Raw genomic sequence first — 16841 nt, 5'->3', positions numbered from 1 at the left:
CTAGTTAAGAGTCAACCATTGGTATATCTTGGGATTTCCAATTCTTGGCTAATACTAATCTTGCCGTCGTCATAGTGTAGAAAAATAGATTCCTGGTATGAGGGGGAAAAGATTCCAGACATATACTTAACAGCATAGATTCAGGTTTCAATAGAAACTTATGAGTAAAAATTTCTTCTAAGATTGCATGTATTTTGGCCCCAAATCCATACACAATACCATATCTCCATGTATCAAAAAAGGAACCCACTTTTCCATGACATTTTCAACACTTATTATCACAACCTTTTGACATTTTTGCCATTACATTTGGTGTTATATACCATCTGTAAAACATCTTCTCTCAATATCTGACTATTAGTTAAATTAGGCGCTTTGTGTCAGGAACCAAGCAGCTGAGACACAGCAGATTCACGCAATAGGCATCACTCTTGAGCTTCAGGTTAAAGCTTTAAGCAAAAGTATTTATTTGGAGAATCAGGATAGGGATTATCACATCATGTAAGCTCTTAGGAATCTTGACAGAGAAAGGGGCTTCTATAGAATATATACTTGGATTGGGTAGGGGGGGGTAGAGGTAGCATTTTGGCGGGAACACGGATTTACACGGAAAAAGGCAATATTGCTCTCTGATCTAGAAGATGCCAAAACAGCCCATCTCAACATCTGTTGTTTGGGCTGCATTTAGCCTTGAACGAGGAGATAAGGGAGGGACTGTGGGATGAGCCTTTGAAATGCAAGGAGGAGATGGGAGGGGGACTGCCAAAAGGACTTAGGGAGGTGCCACAGCTCAGTGGGAGATCCGGGATCATAAAGAAATAAAACAACCTCAAAGGGGATGGAAACCACACGTCAGGAACTAGGGGTTCATGACACTTTGGCTCATGTATGCTCCCATGATTCTAATGTAACAGTGGTTCCAATATTCTGCATCTATTTAATCATACAATTCTTAACCACTTCTGTTTCGGTTCATATCTTAACAGGAATTTATATATCTTGACTTTGTAAGTGTGGTTTAGTTTGTACAAGTATATTCTGAAATTCTGGAAAGGGAGCTCCCAGTTCTACCAGTTTGCTAAACTCTGAGTTGAATCTGGAAAGCAATTTGTTGTACTCTAAGCATTGAATATTCAATCCTCTTAAGTTTGGGATGTTTTAAAGTTTTCCTGTCTTAGTTAAAATGTCTTTATATTTAATCAGGAAGTGTGCCTCCCATGCCTGGATGGGGTGCAATTAAGACTGGCACCAGTATCCAGGATTGCAGCTGGTAAAAAATGCGGCTGCAAGGGTCCTCACTGGAACACTGTGGAAGGCCCAAATTCAGCCGGTGCTACACCATCTGCACTGATTACCAGTCTGCTTCATTATCAAGTTTAAGGTTTTGGTTCTAACCTTTAAGGCTTTACACAGCCTGGGTCCTACTTATCTGCGGGATGGCTTATCTGCTTATGCCCCCTGCAGGGCTCTTTGTTCTGCAGGTATGAATTTACTGGTTGTCTCAGGCCCCCCCGGACATACACCTGGCCTTGACCAGGGCCAGGGCTTTTTTGGCCCTGGCCCCAACCTGGTGGAATGAGCTCCCGGAAGAGCTATAGGCCCTGCGGGATTTGTCAGCTTTCCACAGGGCCTGCAAGATGGAGCTCTTCCGCCAGGGATATGGTTGAGGCCAGAGTGGGACCCGATGGTCTCAGCTGAGGATCTCTAGCTGAAATCAACTAAGTTCCTTGCTCCCAGATAGAGTGATAGACCCATGCTGAACGGAGAGGGGAATGGGTATGTATTTTATTGTCTGCCATCTTTATATTACGTTATAGTTCTAATTTGTTTAATGGGTGATTTTAGGGGATTTTATTGATTATATGGATTTTGTAAACCGCCATGATACATTTGAGAGTGCCGGTATATAAATATAAATACGGTAAATAAATAAACATCAAGAAATAAATAGTGATGTAAAATGTTTTTGGGGAGGAGAAAATAGTATTTTAAAATCATGTTTTAAGGTATGAATTCATTTAGAAATATGGGTTTTGGAACACAGCTTCGTTTCTCAGTATCTTGCATGCAATCTATAGGCAGCAATAATTTATTTCCAAAGAGCACCATATGTGAGCAGGAAGCCCTTTATTGTCTATGTTGGATAGCTGCCTGCCTTTACTGCTGTAAATCACTTAGCTCTAGAGAAGGAGAACTGGAATAGCTCTGATGTGTAGATGTTACTTACACAGCCTCTGCCAAAAAAAGGAATTACTTCCCATAACAGACAAATGGACAAGAAGATTATGGCATACAATGAACAGATTTACATATTTGAAGCTTATTTGAGTGAAAGTATGTCAAAAGTACGATGACACCCTTTGTATTTTGGAATAGAATTAAACCGGAGAAAATGATAGGAAGTTTTGGATCTGGACCAAATGTAATTTTTCACTATGAACAGTTTAAATTTTAAGGAAATCTAAAGTCCTGTTCAGAAGAGAAAGTAACACACTTCTTGGTCATTACTGAGGCTTAGTTTGACCCATTATGCATGGGGGGAATAACGCACATTCGGGGTGGAATGGCGGCGACTAAAATCACCGATAACGCACGGAGCCGGCCGCAACCGGCCGCAGCTTTGGTGCATGCCGCCGAAAAAGCCACGTTAGTGAAACACGGAAGAAAGCGCAGCTTCCGGGTGACCGGGGCGCAACCAGAAGCGGCACTGGGATCGCCGCATGCATAATTGGTTACTCTGGGTTTTGCTGCCGTCGCGCCCCGTCCCGTGCATAACCGGTGTGCTTCGCGTCTTCCCCCTCCGTGTTTTCCATGTGACCCGAAATCGCCGTTTCGGCGGCCGTGCATAATGGGCCTATATGGTATTTTCTATAGGCCAGGGCTTGCTTTGTATTCTCATTGCTAAAAGTTTTATGCTTCTTAATTGAGTACTCTGGTAACCTTGTGAAATGCTCTGTAATTCAAAACTAGATGTTTTAAATTCATTGTTTTGACTGCAAGACATATATACATATAACTTACATAATAAGGATCATTGTTTAGAAAGTGAGGATCTAGAGCAGAAAATGTGTCTATAAGCTGACTGTAACAATGAAGTTACAAATGACATATTCATAACTCCTTTTTAAAAATCACTTCTTGCTGTAGCTCTACAAAATTTGGTACTTCTAAACTTCCTATTTTGATTGACTTTTATGGTCAAGGGTGAACAGGAAACCTAAATATTTATAGATGAGGTATTCAGCTTTAATTTTATTGCTTCCCTCATACTGTTGTTTACAATCATTTCATAATTAGGGGTAGTATAAGAACTTCAATGAACATTATTTCGTGTACTGAGAATTCCAGTTCAGTTCTTGAGTTCATGTGGAAAAATGACGTCAGGATTTCATTGGACCAAGTGTATTAGTACCTTCTAGAGTTGCTGATTATACATACCATATTCATATAATGAAAGTACTTGGAATGAAGTAGTTCCAGCGAATGGCGTGAAAATATTGAAATCTAGATGCAGTAGTAATGTTGAAATCTGGTTTTCTAGGCCTGTTCAGAAAAAAATTCTGTTTAATAATTACTCAAACTCCGTGGTTTACAGTAGTGACAAGGAGTATAAGTTGTCAGTGCAGTCACATATAAGTGCTTCCTTGGTGTAGTCTTCTGTGACAATAGTATGCCCCATATGAGAAGAATAACTGAGGTTGAACAAGATAAATCTATTTATCTGGTACTTTACCAAGCTACATCCGTTATTTTTTTAATCTAGAGTGAGAATTGTGGAAATTAAGTCTTTTCGAGTGCAGAAAACAGGTCCTGGACCATTTGCACCAGGGGTGGCTTGTGTTTTAGCTGTAAAGGCTAAGCTACTTTGTCCAATTAGCTGCAGAAGTAAGAAATCTGCAATGTGAAGCTAGTAAAAGTAAGTGCTAATTTGCCCATAGGCCTGGCTGTAATAGGTGATAGCCATATCAGCAAGTGGTGCAGTGTCTAGAGAGCTTGAACCCAAGAATAAGATCTGCATTGGCCAGATTTCTGCTTGGGAGTTCCTAAGAAAATAAGGGCTAAAGAAGTGGTTCTCAATCTTCCTAATGCCGTGACATTTTAATACAGTTCCTCATGTTGTGGTGATCCCTAACCATAAAACTATGCAAGTATTCTTTCCCATAAATTAAACCGAAACTGACCAATGGCATGAAGATCCATTGTTCATTGTTGTATATAAATTGTTTTTTTTCTGGGGGCATTGCTGGAGCGGCTGAGCAGGCACCTGCATGATGTCATGAACCCCGGTTCCTGACCCGGACTGTTGTCACAAAGCCATAAATCGCTTGTTGGTTCCTGTCCTCCCTCTGCATACCAAAGTGTCTCACTGCCAGAACACCTTATCTATTCCTGCTCTCACTGACTTTGCCAGAAGCTGTGAAGTCTCAACACTTGTAATGGCCCTTCTGAGAACCAGTGTACTTTCCCGCCTTGTGCACCCCTCTTCGCCCTTCCCCTATTTGGTCTCCTGTATAAGTACCCTATGTGGGGCTATTGATCCTTTGTCTCTGCCAAAGAGGTTGTTCATCGAATTTTGCCTGTAGATGCCTTCTGTGTTAGTCTTTTGGATAAAGTTTCCCTTCGGATTTCACAATCCGTTGTGGTCTTGGGGATTGGCCTTTGCAAAGACTGTTACTTGGGTGCGCCAACAGCGGCAGTGCCCCCCCCCGGTCAAGATGCTCACCCTGCCGTGACCCCTGTGAAAGGGTCGTTCGACCCCCAGGTTGAGAACCACTGTGCTAAAGAGAGTAAATATCTAGAATCTCTAGTCTGACATACACAGACTGAATATTTTTAAATGATTAGTAGGTATATTCAAATTTATATTTTTTGTAGTTTTGAAATATTTTAATAATTGTAATTCATTTTGTAATGGCTTATGGCTATATGCAAATAAGCTGACTACAGCTTGGGAGGTTCTGCATTGTAGGGGCCAAATTTTGTATTTGGAGTGCTGACAAAATTGCTCATTAAACAATGGCTACGTTGAAGATTTACATGCATCAGACCTAAAAGAGACAATTATGGCCTATGTGGGTGGTGTTTGCAAAATGATGAAGTTACCACATACAAAACATCTGTATCACTTTTTCAAATGGGAGCAACTTCATGGTCTCTCTATCTGGGCCAATTTTAGTCCTATACTAAACTTCCTGCACAACAGGAAGTAGTATAGGCAGAGGGTCCAGGGGCCACACAATGAATCATGCTTGTACCTGTTCTCTCCCCTGTGCAAGAGCTAATTTTGGTGCTGCTTTGAAAGCAGGAACGCTTTCAGAAATATCCTGGGATGAAAGCTAGGAACCTCAAAGCGGGGCCTGGTGTTCTCTTATAGCTATTAGTGATAGTGATGGCTGATGTCCAGACAAGTTTCCTTAAAGGAAAACCAAAAGAAAGCCTGGAGAGGACAGGGACCTTAATGAGGTACAACAGCACAGCAACCATCTTTAGATGCCAGCCTCCAGGTAGGACCTGGAATCCCCCAGAATTACAGTTTATCGCCAAACTACAGATATCATTTCCCTTGGAGAAAATGGCTGCTTCGGAGGGTGGATTCCATGGTACTGTAACCCACAGGAGTCTATGCCTTTCCTGGGGTCTATCCCCAAATCCCCAGGAGTTTCCCGACCTGGATCTGGCAACCCTACTCCTATGGCACCGTACCCCGCTGAGATCCCTGTTGTTCCCGGGCATATGCCCGCATCAGAAGTGGGCTCTAGTCTAGTCCGAGAAAGCTGATAGTAAAGTAAAGCGCGCACGCGCAGGTTGATCCTGAATTTGCTCGGAGCCTGGCCGTTTAGTCGCCTCAGACCGACAACCTCCCGGATCTCCTCGCCGCACTTGGCTCCTCCGAGCACCAGGGGCCGCTGCGAGCTCGCCTACGGAGGTGGGGGCGGCCTCTCCTTCCGCCCTCGGTTCCTCGATTCCTTTCCTCCGTTTGCGTTCCGGGGATGTCGCCGCTGAGCCCGTGAGGGGTCGCGCCAGACCGAGCAGGCGGCCGTGCTGTTTCTCCGCGCGGGGCCGCCATGGGCCGGGAGTCCAGGTGAGCGGAGGCCGCGTCGGGGGAGCCCGGGCGGGCGGGCGGGCGGGAGCGGGGCAGGGAGACGAAGCCGGCCCAGGATAGGCCTCTCTCTCGTGGGGAGCGGGCCTGGCCTGGCCTGGCCTGTAAGGCGGCCGAAGGAGGAGGGGGGCTCTCCATTCGGTTGCCCCTCAGCGTCTCCGGGCCCTCGGGGGCCCCTGGTGCTTCCTGGTGGTGCGAGGCGTTTGGAATATCCTTCCCAGCCCCCTCGTGCTGCTTCTCTATTGTGGACTTCTTTGAATCTCGATTTTCCAGTCCCTCTTTTCTCCAGGCCTGCGGATGGGGCGGTAGTAACTATGATATACTAATGTACTTAGTGGATTTCCGTTCTTGTACATTTCAGCGGCGCGTCTGTTGTCACTTATTGTTAATTGGGGATTTAGAAAATATAATTAAGCTCCAGTTCTTAGTGTGGTGGTTACACAAGCAGTAAACATCATTTTAACAAAGAAATAAAATACAGTGGAACTGTGAAGTGCAAAATTTTACCTTCTGTTTACTGTGGACTTTCTGGAATATATGCTCAAACAGGGTTCCAGGAGCAAGAAGCTACTACAATTACCTTGAACCTTCTGTTCCTATTTACCCCACACACGGCATTTATTTATCAAGTTATGTCAAGTAAAGTAGCGATCCCCAACCTGTGGGCCACAGACCACATGTGGTCCGTCGACTAATTGGAGGTGGGCCCCGAATGACACCTTCTCCCCCCCCCCCCCGCCCTTTACTTCATCACCCCCGGCCTTTACAACACACTTCGGGTGTCATTGTCTCACTCCCAGATGGGACTATCTTGATGCAGAGAAACAAACTCACGGTTCCCACTGATTTGTCATTGTCATGAGTTAATATTTCCATGAAAATAAAATGTTCCTTATGTTCATTGTTGTGGCGTGTCTGTATCTTATTTTGAAGGGATGTTTAAACATTACCATAGCGATCAGAGAGCATTAGGGCAGTGGTTGAGAATAGAGGAGTAAACTCTCCCTCCCCCCTCCCCCACACCGGGCCTCAGTAAAATTGTCAAGCGTTGAGTGGTCCCGGTGATTAAAAGGTTGGGGACCACTGAAGTAAAGTATCCCCAAAAGTCAGAGATTGGGAAAATAGATAAAATATTGAGTTTTAGTCTAATTCTGAGGTAAAAACTATCATTTTGAGCTGTGCCTAGAAATGTATTGGCAATTCAGGCTTTTAGGTATAATTGTTGCATGCTCATACTAGATCAGCCATGGTAGGATCCAAGCTGTTGTGTTTTTGTGGTAGTGGAAGCTTTGACAGCCCCACATACAGCAGTAGTGTAATCATAAACTTAATTAGAGTACTTTTTAAACCTTATCTCCCAACATACTCTTACCATAATAGATTTAGGCCGTGATAAGCCATTGTTTGTTTAGAGAATCTGGAACCATGAATTTAGCCCAGTTTGGTGTAGTGGTTAGGAGTGCGGACTTCTAATCTGACATGCCAGGTTCGATTCTGCACTCCCCCACATGCAGCCAGCTTGGTGACCTTGGGCTCGCCACGGCACTGATAAAACTGTTCTGACTGAGCAGTGATATCAGGGCTCTCTCAGCCTCACCCACCTCACAGGGTGTCTGTTGTGGGGAGAGGAATGGGAAGGCGACTGTAAGCCGCTTTGAGCCTCCTTCGGGTAGGGAAAAGCGGCATATAAGAACCAACTCTTCTTCTTCCTCTTCTTAACCAGGTCTTTGTGACAGCCCCAGAGTGGTTTTGCTGATTAGGTGGGAGTTAATTAATTTTTTATATATTTTTTAAAACATTAAAAATGTATTGGGTGATTGACCATATATGGTCATATAGACCAGGGGTAGTCAACCTGTGTTCTTCCAGATGCATTTGTTGGCAGGGGCTCGTGGGAATTGTAGTCCATGGACATCTGGAGGATCACAGGTTGGCTACCCCTGATATAGACAACCCCTCCCCCAGTAGCCAATGATGGGCATGGAGGGGGTGGAGAGGGGCCCCCAGATGGCCATGGCTTGCCATATGTGGTAGTGATTGGAATTGGAATACAGAGAAGTAAGTACTCTCATTTTTACTTAACTGTGAGTGGGAGAGGGACATTGGGGGAGGTGGAGGTGGCAGAGTGGCATAGGCCTGCCCTGGCCCTGTTTCTGCAGGCTCACACCTTTGATGAAGGAAAGCAAACTAGTAGCCAACCCAGAACGCAGGCATAGTTCTGTTAACAAATAATCTCGAAATACTTGTGTGCTTTCACTTCCAGGGCTGTGGGAGTGGTCTGGTAATGTCACATCCAGTGGGAGTGTCTGGGTGATGCCACTCCTGATTATATGTAATTTCCAGGGGGGTGGCAGGAAGATGTGGCCTGCTGACATAATTTCTGGGCTTTCTCGCAGCCTGAAGAATGTTTCAAGGGTTTCTCAATGACAAAAAGGTTGAGAAAGGCTTATTTAGCCTGTGGTTTTTAATATTGGATTGATGTATGAATGCATGCAGTCCTATGAATAGTTGAGGTCAGAATACACATACTGTGGTTATCGAGATATCTAATTTCACTTAAAATACAGTGGGGGGTCTCTACTTGCATGTATTTTAAAGTAGAACAGGGCTAAAGGGCTTATACTTGTTTCATTTTTGTTTAATGTACAGTATGGTTACTTTGAGCATTTCATTCCTGCTTACAAAAATCTCTCAACAACTATGACTATATCTCCTCTAGTATTCATGAAATTTGCACATCAGGTGTTGAAATTCTGTTAGAGCAGTTGAGATAGCTGGTTATCTTGTACATGTGAAGCCTGTCCTTTAAGGCAAATGGATTCGCTATGGTTGAAAGCCAATTTCATACTACATAAAGTACGTATCTCTTGTCTGGCATGGCACATTGTTTGTGCATATGGCCTATCCAAACAGTTAATACTGTCTGAGTTTCAACCGAGCAAAGGAAACGATAAAACAAAGAATCCTAGATATCCATCGCCAACAGGATTTCAATCAAGTAAAAAATCCACTTTTTCCAATGCTTCCACTTAATAATTTGAGGCCATTACCTTATTTATCTAATCTTGTTTTCCCAGAACATAGGAGATCATTTACTCTCTTACGATATAACATGCTCCCATCCGCTTTTAGGGAAGGCTTATTCAAAAAAATACCCATCTGTGATCGTTTATGCATCTGCCAGGATGGGAGCATTGAGACATCTGAACATGTATTACTCCAATGTAGGCTATATGATCAATTCAGGGGAGAACTTATACCTTCCCTACAGAATAAGCCCAACTCAGAGGCAATCACAGACATGTTGTCAGACAAAAGCACAGAAATAACTTCTGTTGTGGCCAGATTTGCTTGGAGAGCTATCAAAACAAGGAAGAGCTGGGTGGATTTGGAGCAACTTAGGTAGAGATAGTCTCAATTGCTTGAGATAATGCTTGTGAGTTTTAAAACCAGAATGATTCTTATAGCTGGAACGTTTTTATCTTCTTTTATAATATTTTAGTTATCAATTATTCTTTTATCTTGTTAATGCCAGATGTTTTTATGTATCTTGTAATTTGACTACTGGTCTAGTACCATAATAATAAAGACTTGACTTGACTTGTTTGTGCATTGATTGTAATAGGTTGCACATAGATGTGGTTTTAAGAAAAACTGGAGGAAAGCATGCCTGTATTGTGGCCTTTTATGTTAGGCAGAATTAAGGAGTTTCATGCAGAATCAACAGAAATTGGTCCACTAGAACAGGGGTAGTCAACCTGTGCTCCTAATTTGCTTACCCTAATTTATCTCTTTTTCTTAGATCAACAAAGCAGCAGTTGTCCAAACAAAAACAGTGAGTTAATCTGTTTTAAATTATAGTTTTTGATCTTTGTAGACATATATTTTGATCTTTGTAGACATATATTTCAGCCTAGAGTGTTAATTGGGTTCTATGTATGGCAAGGTAAAATAAGCTTCTTGATGAAAAAGCTATCACCGTTTCAGCACACATTTTCTCTTTTTCCTCTTGCACATTCTCCACATCCTCCCGCTCTCCATTTTGAAGTGTGCACGTAAGAGGCTATCCCATCTTTTCATTGTGGGTGAGCACAGAATGCATTGAAGTCTGCTGTGGGGACAGACTAGTTGGCCTGATGAAGCTGCCAGGTCTTGGTTTTTTTATCTCCTGTCCTGATCAGTAAGCCATGTGGGATATGACGCCCACAGAATTTAATGCACATAGTGTGCTTTACTGGAAATGCTTCAATGGATATTAATGTGCCATTTGTTTTGCCTTTTCTCATTATGCCATCAGTGCTTTAGTTGCTCTTCTCTTCTTATTGTTGTGCCTCTTTGCCTGGAGACCTGCTTTATATGAATACTAGATTTTTCAAATCTGAAAATAATAGGGGGCTGCAAAGGACCAAAGCTATGTTAAATCAGCCTCCCTACCAAATTATAAATTATACCTTAAGGCTAAAGAGTCAGTGACACCACTGAACATTATCAAGAGCTAATTCGACAATTAAAATGTAAGGTTATTTTAAGTTTTTGTATCCTTTCATAGTACTGCATATCTTAACTGTCGTGTTTATACACTGCCACAGGCATTATCGGAAGCGCTCCTCATCACGAGGGCGCTCTGGTAGCCGTTCAAGGAGTCGTTCTCCATCTGACAAAAGAGCAAAACGTGGAGATGACAGACGCTCTAGAAGTAGGGACAGAGATCGCAGACGTGAAAGATCACGCAGCAGAGATAAGAGGAGATCTCGATCACGTGACAGGAAGCGCGTAAGGTGAGCCTCACACTTTTCTTGTATGGGTAAAGTAAGTTTTTGCGTGTTGTTAAATTAGTCTTAAAACCTGATGCAAAGATCCCCAGTGTCATACTTGTGGGTGCCATGATGTCTGCCTAGTGTTTTTAGAAAGTGGGTGGGGCTTTGCTCAGCAAGGCTTCTGATTGGTCATCAGAGATTCAATTGGCTGCACAGATTTTTTAAATGTTGCTTTGGCTGGAGCTGCCACCACAGCACAAGGATCTTGACTTTGTATGAGGGTGAGCTGCAGCACCATTTTGTAGTTGGCTCCACCTTCAGCGGCAGCCATTTTGCACACCCATTCCTATGTCAGAAAAAAAGGTTGGGGACCCTGACCTGATATATGTCAGATGCTGTAGTAATATCTTTGAAGATATCTCAGAAGCTTTAATTAGTACAAAATGTGGCAACATTTCATTGTATTTAGACAGTGGTTGGGGCATGCAAAATTCTCAGTGTGAGCTGTGTCCTGTGCTGTGTCAGTTGCACTAGATGCATTTGTTTCCACAATCAACTCAAAGGGTTAGTTATTATCTTTAAGAGCTCTCATACTTACAGGACTGCATCTACAGACAGATTCCCTACATCAGTTGCATTTCTAAGACCGTTTATGCACTGGAGGTTTCATGCCAGGCTGCAGGCTGGAGTTTTAGTCATAGCAGGTTGCCCCACCTGTTCCTGCACCCACATGGGGGAACACTTGACTTGGTGCACCTCATCCACTTCCAGTGCATAAACGGTCTAAGACAGATTTTTGTTTGTAGTGTTCTCTTTTGTATTGTATTGTCCATATAGCAGCAGCCCTCTGGAATGGTTTACCAAAGGTGGGTCTGAACAGCAAGACAGGGTTTTTTTAGAGGGCATTTGATGGTTTGAACTGTACATGCAGATCTAGCTGCATGTGTATGTATGTTAATCTGGGTTGTTGGATTTTTTTTGTTTTGTGGTGACAGAAATACCCTTGCTTAATGTTAGGAACTGTTTTTGAGTTAGTATAATCACTTTTAGCTGTTGATTACTTGCAGTAGTTAACTTTAATGTTTCAGTGATGTACAGTGTGCTCATTTAGTCACATGAAGGTGCCATATACTGAATCAGACAATTGGTACATCAAGGGCAGTATTGTCTATTCAAACACTATTCACTGGCTGTGGCTCTCCAGTGGCTTAAGTGGAGTTCTTTCATATCAACTGCCACCTGTTTTTCTTTTTTAAAGCTGGAAATACTGGGGATTGAACCTGATCTGCATCCCACTGAGCCATGACCCCTCCCAAGCAGTTTCTAAAGATATTGTTCTCACAACGTTTTGCCATCCAGTGTCCAGAAACTGGTGTTACATTCTTCAAAGAGGAGTTGGTTACTGAAATAACACTTTTTCAAACCAGAAGAGCAATTTCTGTATAGTACTGCTTAAAGACCTTTTCTACTTTTTGGCAGGCGTTCCAGAAGTAGAGAGAGGGAACGGAGTAGAGAGAGGAGACGATCACGAAGTAGAGAGAGGAGACGATCACGAAGTCGAAGCAGAGGGAGACGATCCCGATCTTCTAGCCCTGGCAAGAACAAGAAAGTAGAAAACAGGTAACTTATTGCTGTATAGTATTTTATACAGTTGTGCCAATAAAATATCCAGGACAAAGTAGAAAGTGGCTGCTTCATTTTGCAAGATATGGATAATTTTTATACAATTAATTTAATTTAATATGGTGTTTATACAATTAAACATCATAAATTAGATGTATTTCCAGACAAGAGAGAGTCCAGCATTAGTGTGCAGGAACATCCACTGTTTCTCCCCTTTTTTTACACCTACTGGCAGTCTGGGGATTATTGGGAAAGATTTTGTTTTGAGATAAGGAGCAGCACAGAACATATTTTCAAAAAGTCGAGAAGGAACTTGTATTAAAGGAATTTCTGGAGATGGAGAGACTAAGAAGTAGAATGTTAAATAAGGCAGGAAATAATGTGAAATAACTCCCTCTGTAGCATAGGAAGGAGCAGTTAAAACAGTCTTTGAGCACTGAAAAAATGTTTGCATTGCCTCCTTCTCGTATGCTTGTATCAAGAAACATCACATGTGCCCTTCATACATAATCCCCTGTTTGGATCCAGTTAGTGCAGAATTTAGTTCTACAGACTTGTTTATAACCAGTTTGAGAAATGTTTTGTAATTGCCATCTTTCATGTATTTGTTCTGCTTCCCCTCTACTTTTGTGGATGCCTTTACCCCTTTAAATTTAAGCTCATGGTATTTGCAGTAACTTATCTGTCCATTTAGTTACATCAGGAGCTTCATTTCTGCATTTTTGCTCAAACCCCAAGCCCTTTCCCACATCTCTGTTAAGTCAGCTAACTAGTTGTAGAAGGAAAGAGAGTGCACAAGATACTTCAAAGGCATAGGAGAAGGTAATCTACAGCAGGGCTCCTCAGCATGATACCTGAAGCCACCATCGTGCCCACCATTACACTTCCTGGCCCTTGCCATGTTTCATAGAAAGTGGGAGGAGCCATGGTAAGGTAGGGTTGTCATTGGCTGTCATCAATTAAAAGGAAAGTTTTTCCACTACCATAACAGCCACTATATGATCAGGCACGCAGGTGTGCATCTTTGTTACCTTGGTATATTGTTCTACTCAGTTCTTTTTCTCTGTCCTTCCCTCCTCCAGGCTTTCATTCCTGTCATGTTAATGCCCTGCAATTCTTTCACAAAGCAAGGACAAGCCTTGGCGTTGCCTCCTGCAACAGCCATTTGGGGTTTGGTTCCACCCTCTCAAAATTCCAATGGTCCCTGCTGGCTGAAAGTTTGGGGATTCCTGATTTATGGGTTGTGATGAATGCTGATACAGAGTATTGATGCCTGTGGCTGGTACAGCGTATTGGTCCCATTTCTATTTATTTTATTTTATTTATTGAGATTTATATACCGCCCTCCCCGAAGGCTCAAGAGAAAGATTCCATCACTAGCATCATGGATTCATAGGATCCAACCCAATGACTAATCATTAGAGTGGACATAAATCCTAGTCTTTTTATTTGTGGAAATTCCTCTGCCCACAATCCAAAACCCCCAGTATAGTATTATTTATTTATCATTTGGAATGTGTTTAAGTCCAGCTAAGAAAATAGAAAACTGGTGCTTATAGGGAAAGAATGTTTAGTATTTATGGGGTTTCCCTACAAGCACCAACTATTTTTTCTATTTTCGTAATGTGTGTAATGTAAGAAGAAGAAGAGTTGGTTCTTATATGCCACTTTTCTCTACCCAAAAGAGTCTCAAAGTGGCTTACAATCGCCTTCCCTTTCCTTTCCCCACAACAGACACCCTGTGAGATGGGTGAGGCTGAGAGAGCCATGTTATTACTGCTCAGTCAGAACAGCTTTCTCAGTGCTGCGGAAAGCCCAAGGTCACCCAGCTGGCTACATGTGGGGGAGCGGAGAATCAAACCCGGCTCACCAGATTAGAAGTCCATACTCCTAACCACTACATCAAGCTGACTGAGATCCTATGATTATCTGGCTGCCAGGCAAGAGATGTTCAGAAATGGTTTGCCATTGCCTGCCCCTGTGTCACAACCATGGTTTTCCTTGGAGGTAGCCCTTCCAAGAGCTAACCAGGACTAATCTGGCTTAGTTTCTGAGATCTGATAGGATCATTCTTGCCTGGGCTATCCAGGTTAGATATATATAGTGATGATTAACACATACATTAATCTTGACATAAAAAGATAGATGGTATAGTATCAAAGCACAGGAGAAATGTATAGAGCTGGTTATAACTGCAGAACTGAAGCAAAAAAATAATTTTCCCCTGGAGCAAAGATTCTTGTGCCAGAGGAAAGCTCTGCCACTAATAAGATGGAGTCACTGAGTCCAGCCTAACACCAGGCCCTGAGTTTATCACACTGGCGATTTTCAAGCCACCTTAAAATTAGAAATAGTACAGATGTAGTGGGACACCAATATGGCAATAATAAATCCAAATAGAGTTGTCTCTCTTCAGTTTCAGATGTTTTTAAATTCTTACTTCATATAAGTCCCAATGCGTTTTGCTTGCTGGCTTTGTCAAGGGACAAATTATTAGTGTTTCAGACAAACTTCATATAAACAAATACTTGTCTCTTGGACAGAGTATAAGGTCATATTAACCACAGCTACTCCTAGCTAATGGTGTCTGGAACCTTTTCATATTTGTTTCTTCACTGGAACCTACCCCTCCCAGTTCATTCATTTTTACCTTAAAATTAGAGACTTCTTTAGAACCTGCTCCCTTTATTCCACTGGGCATCTCTTTATGAGACCAGGCTGGGGAAAACTAAATTAGTCCTCTTTGTTCAATAGGTCAGAGTTCTAAAAATTAAAATCAGGTGTGTGAAATGAGAAATATTAGCAAGTATGCAGTTAGGTTATTCATTTAAACCATCTAAACCATACCTGAAAACTATATCAACTTTGTTCAAAGTAATAAAAATCACATTTTAAAACTTCAGTGATGCAAATTCTGTCTTAAGATAAGCATATGGTTTTTGTTAAAATAGTTCAGTGGGCTCTAAAGAGAACTTAATAAGATTTTACCAACCAAAAAATGATTTCTACATTTATTGCCTTGGGTTAGCACATGTTTCAATTGGATTTGTCCTTTTTGTGGTAGAAGGAGTGGGAATAATAAAAATCCATAATAAACATGATAAACGGTTTTCATATTGACGCTGTGTGTGTCCGATTCTGAAGGAAAGGGTTTTTTGAGAAAAAAATCAGCCGGCACTAATTCCTTAGAGGACACTAACACTTCCAAGGCAAGTGCTAAATCACTTAGAAAAACTAGCATTCGTTTTTTTTAGCTGATTTGCACATGTTGCTGCCTTCAAGGAGGTGTAAAGTAAACATTAGTACCCTTAGAGTATTGACCCTTAAGTCTTCTGGAAATGAAATTTGCAACTGGTAAAAAAAAATAGAACTAAGTATATACTCCCAATGGTTGTATGTCTCTAAAACTGATGCACTTGATAAGAGATTAAGGCTACAATCAAAGTTGGCTTTGCAGCTCACTTTCCTTTCCTGCTCCTGTCCCTTGGAAGGCCATTTGAGATGATACCCAGAGGCTGTGGTAGAAAAGAATGCCTAGAAATCTGCAGTGGACACACTGACATTATGTTCTGATTTCAGGCTGCAGTGCTGTGTATAATTAAAAGTAAGTCCCACTGAATTCATAGAATTTGAACACATAGAATCGGGGTGCAAGTATATAAGCAACATCCTGTGCAGTGTGTCTAAAACCTTTGAAATCGGTGTGGTTTGCATGCAGTGGGCTATTTCAGGCAGATAAGTCATTGTGTAATGTCACTGTTTCTGTTCTTTCCTCATACAGCTTCTCAGGTGAAGCTCAAGTGCCCTGACAGTTAACTGCAGCTCTTGAAATTGTCTTTTCAGATCACGATCTAAAGAAAAGGTAGAAGGAGTAGAGGTTACCAAGGAGAAGAAAAAGGAGAAAGAAGACAAAGAAGAAGAAAAGGATAAAGATGTTAGCGTATGTACAGTGACATAGCAAACTGTTCTAATCAGGAAGACCAGGATATAAGAATAAAGATTATTATTAATAATATCAATAATGATTCTGGTTTTCCAGCTTTTAAATCTGGAAAGCCTCTTTAGTTTCCATTCCGGACAGAGCACAAACATTGTTCGGTGTTTTTCCTGATAAAAGAATATAATTACTTAGCATAGGACTTTATAACAAGTAGGAGATAAACTGCAGCTGGAATGTGACTACAGTCTAATAATGTGGCCACTTCATTTGGAATTATGATAATCCAACTCAGGTGGTGCTGTGTGCACATTCTTTTGATTGGCATTTATCAGCAAATCCCAAGAAAACAACAAGCATCCAGAGCTTTTAATATAGTTGTTCCTCGTGAACAGCTCACATAACTGTTTGGCATATATACACA

At 41.9% G+C, this 16841-nt stretch overlaps 1 protein-coding gene and 1 long non-coding RNA gene across 3 annotated transcripts in view; one reads left to right on the top strand and one right to left on the bottom strand.

Moving 5' to 3' along the window:
- LOC143832419 (uncharacterized) overlaps window positions 1-5817 on the bottom strand; it is a 53250-nt gene extending 47433 nt beyond the window's left edge. Inside the window, exons 1-2 of the long non-coding RNA XR_013229254.1 lie at window positions 5704-5817; window positions 3439-3543 (exon numbers count right to left, since the gene is read on the bottom strand). This is a non-coding gene — a long non-coding RNA (uncharacterized LOC143832419). The remainder of the gene's footprint in view (window positions 1-3438; window positions 3544-5703) is intronic.
- Window positions 5818-5948: 131 nt separating this feature from the next.
- DDX46 (DEAD-box helicase 46) overlaps window positions 5949-16841 on the top strand; it is a 35934-nt gene continuing 25041 nt past the window's right edge. For both annotated transcript variants that reach the window (XM_077326817.1, XM_077326816.1), the window contains exons 1-5: window positions 5949-6082; window positions 9903-9935; window positions 10690-10878; window positions 12337-12477; window positions 16324-16420. In XM_077326817.1, coding sequence (XP_077182932.1) covers window positions 6066-6082; window positions 9903-9935; window positions 10690-10878; window positions 12337-12477; window positions 16324-16420 — 477 coding nt within the window. In that variant the 5' untranslated portion in view covers window positions 5949-6065. The remainder of the gene's footprint in view (window positions 6083-9902; window positions 9936-10689; window positions 10879-12336; window positions 12478-16323; window positions 16421-16841) is intronic.

Source organism: Paroedura picta, chromosome 3 (genome assembly GCF_049243985.1).
Source record: "Paroedura picta isolate Pp20150507F chromosome 3, Ppicta_v3.0, whole genome shotgun sequence".
In the NCBI taxonomy this organism is placed as follows: Eukaryota; Metazoa; Chordata; class Lepidosauria; order Squamata; family Gekkonidae; genus Paroedura; species Paroedura picta.
This window is presented reverse-complemented; position numbering and strand designations above follow the sequence as displayed.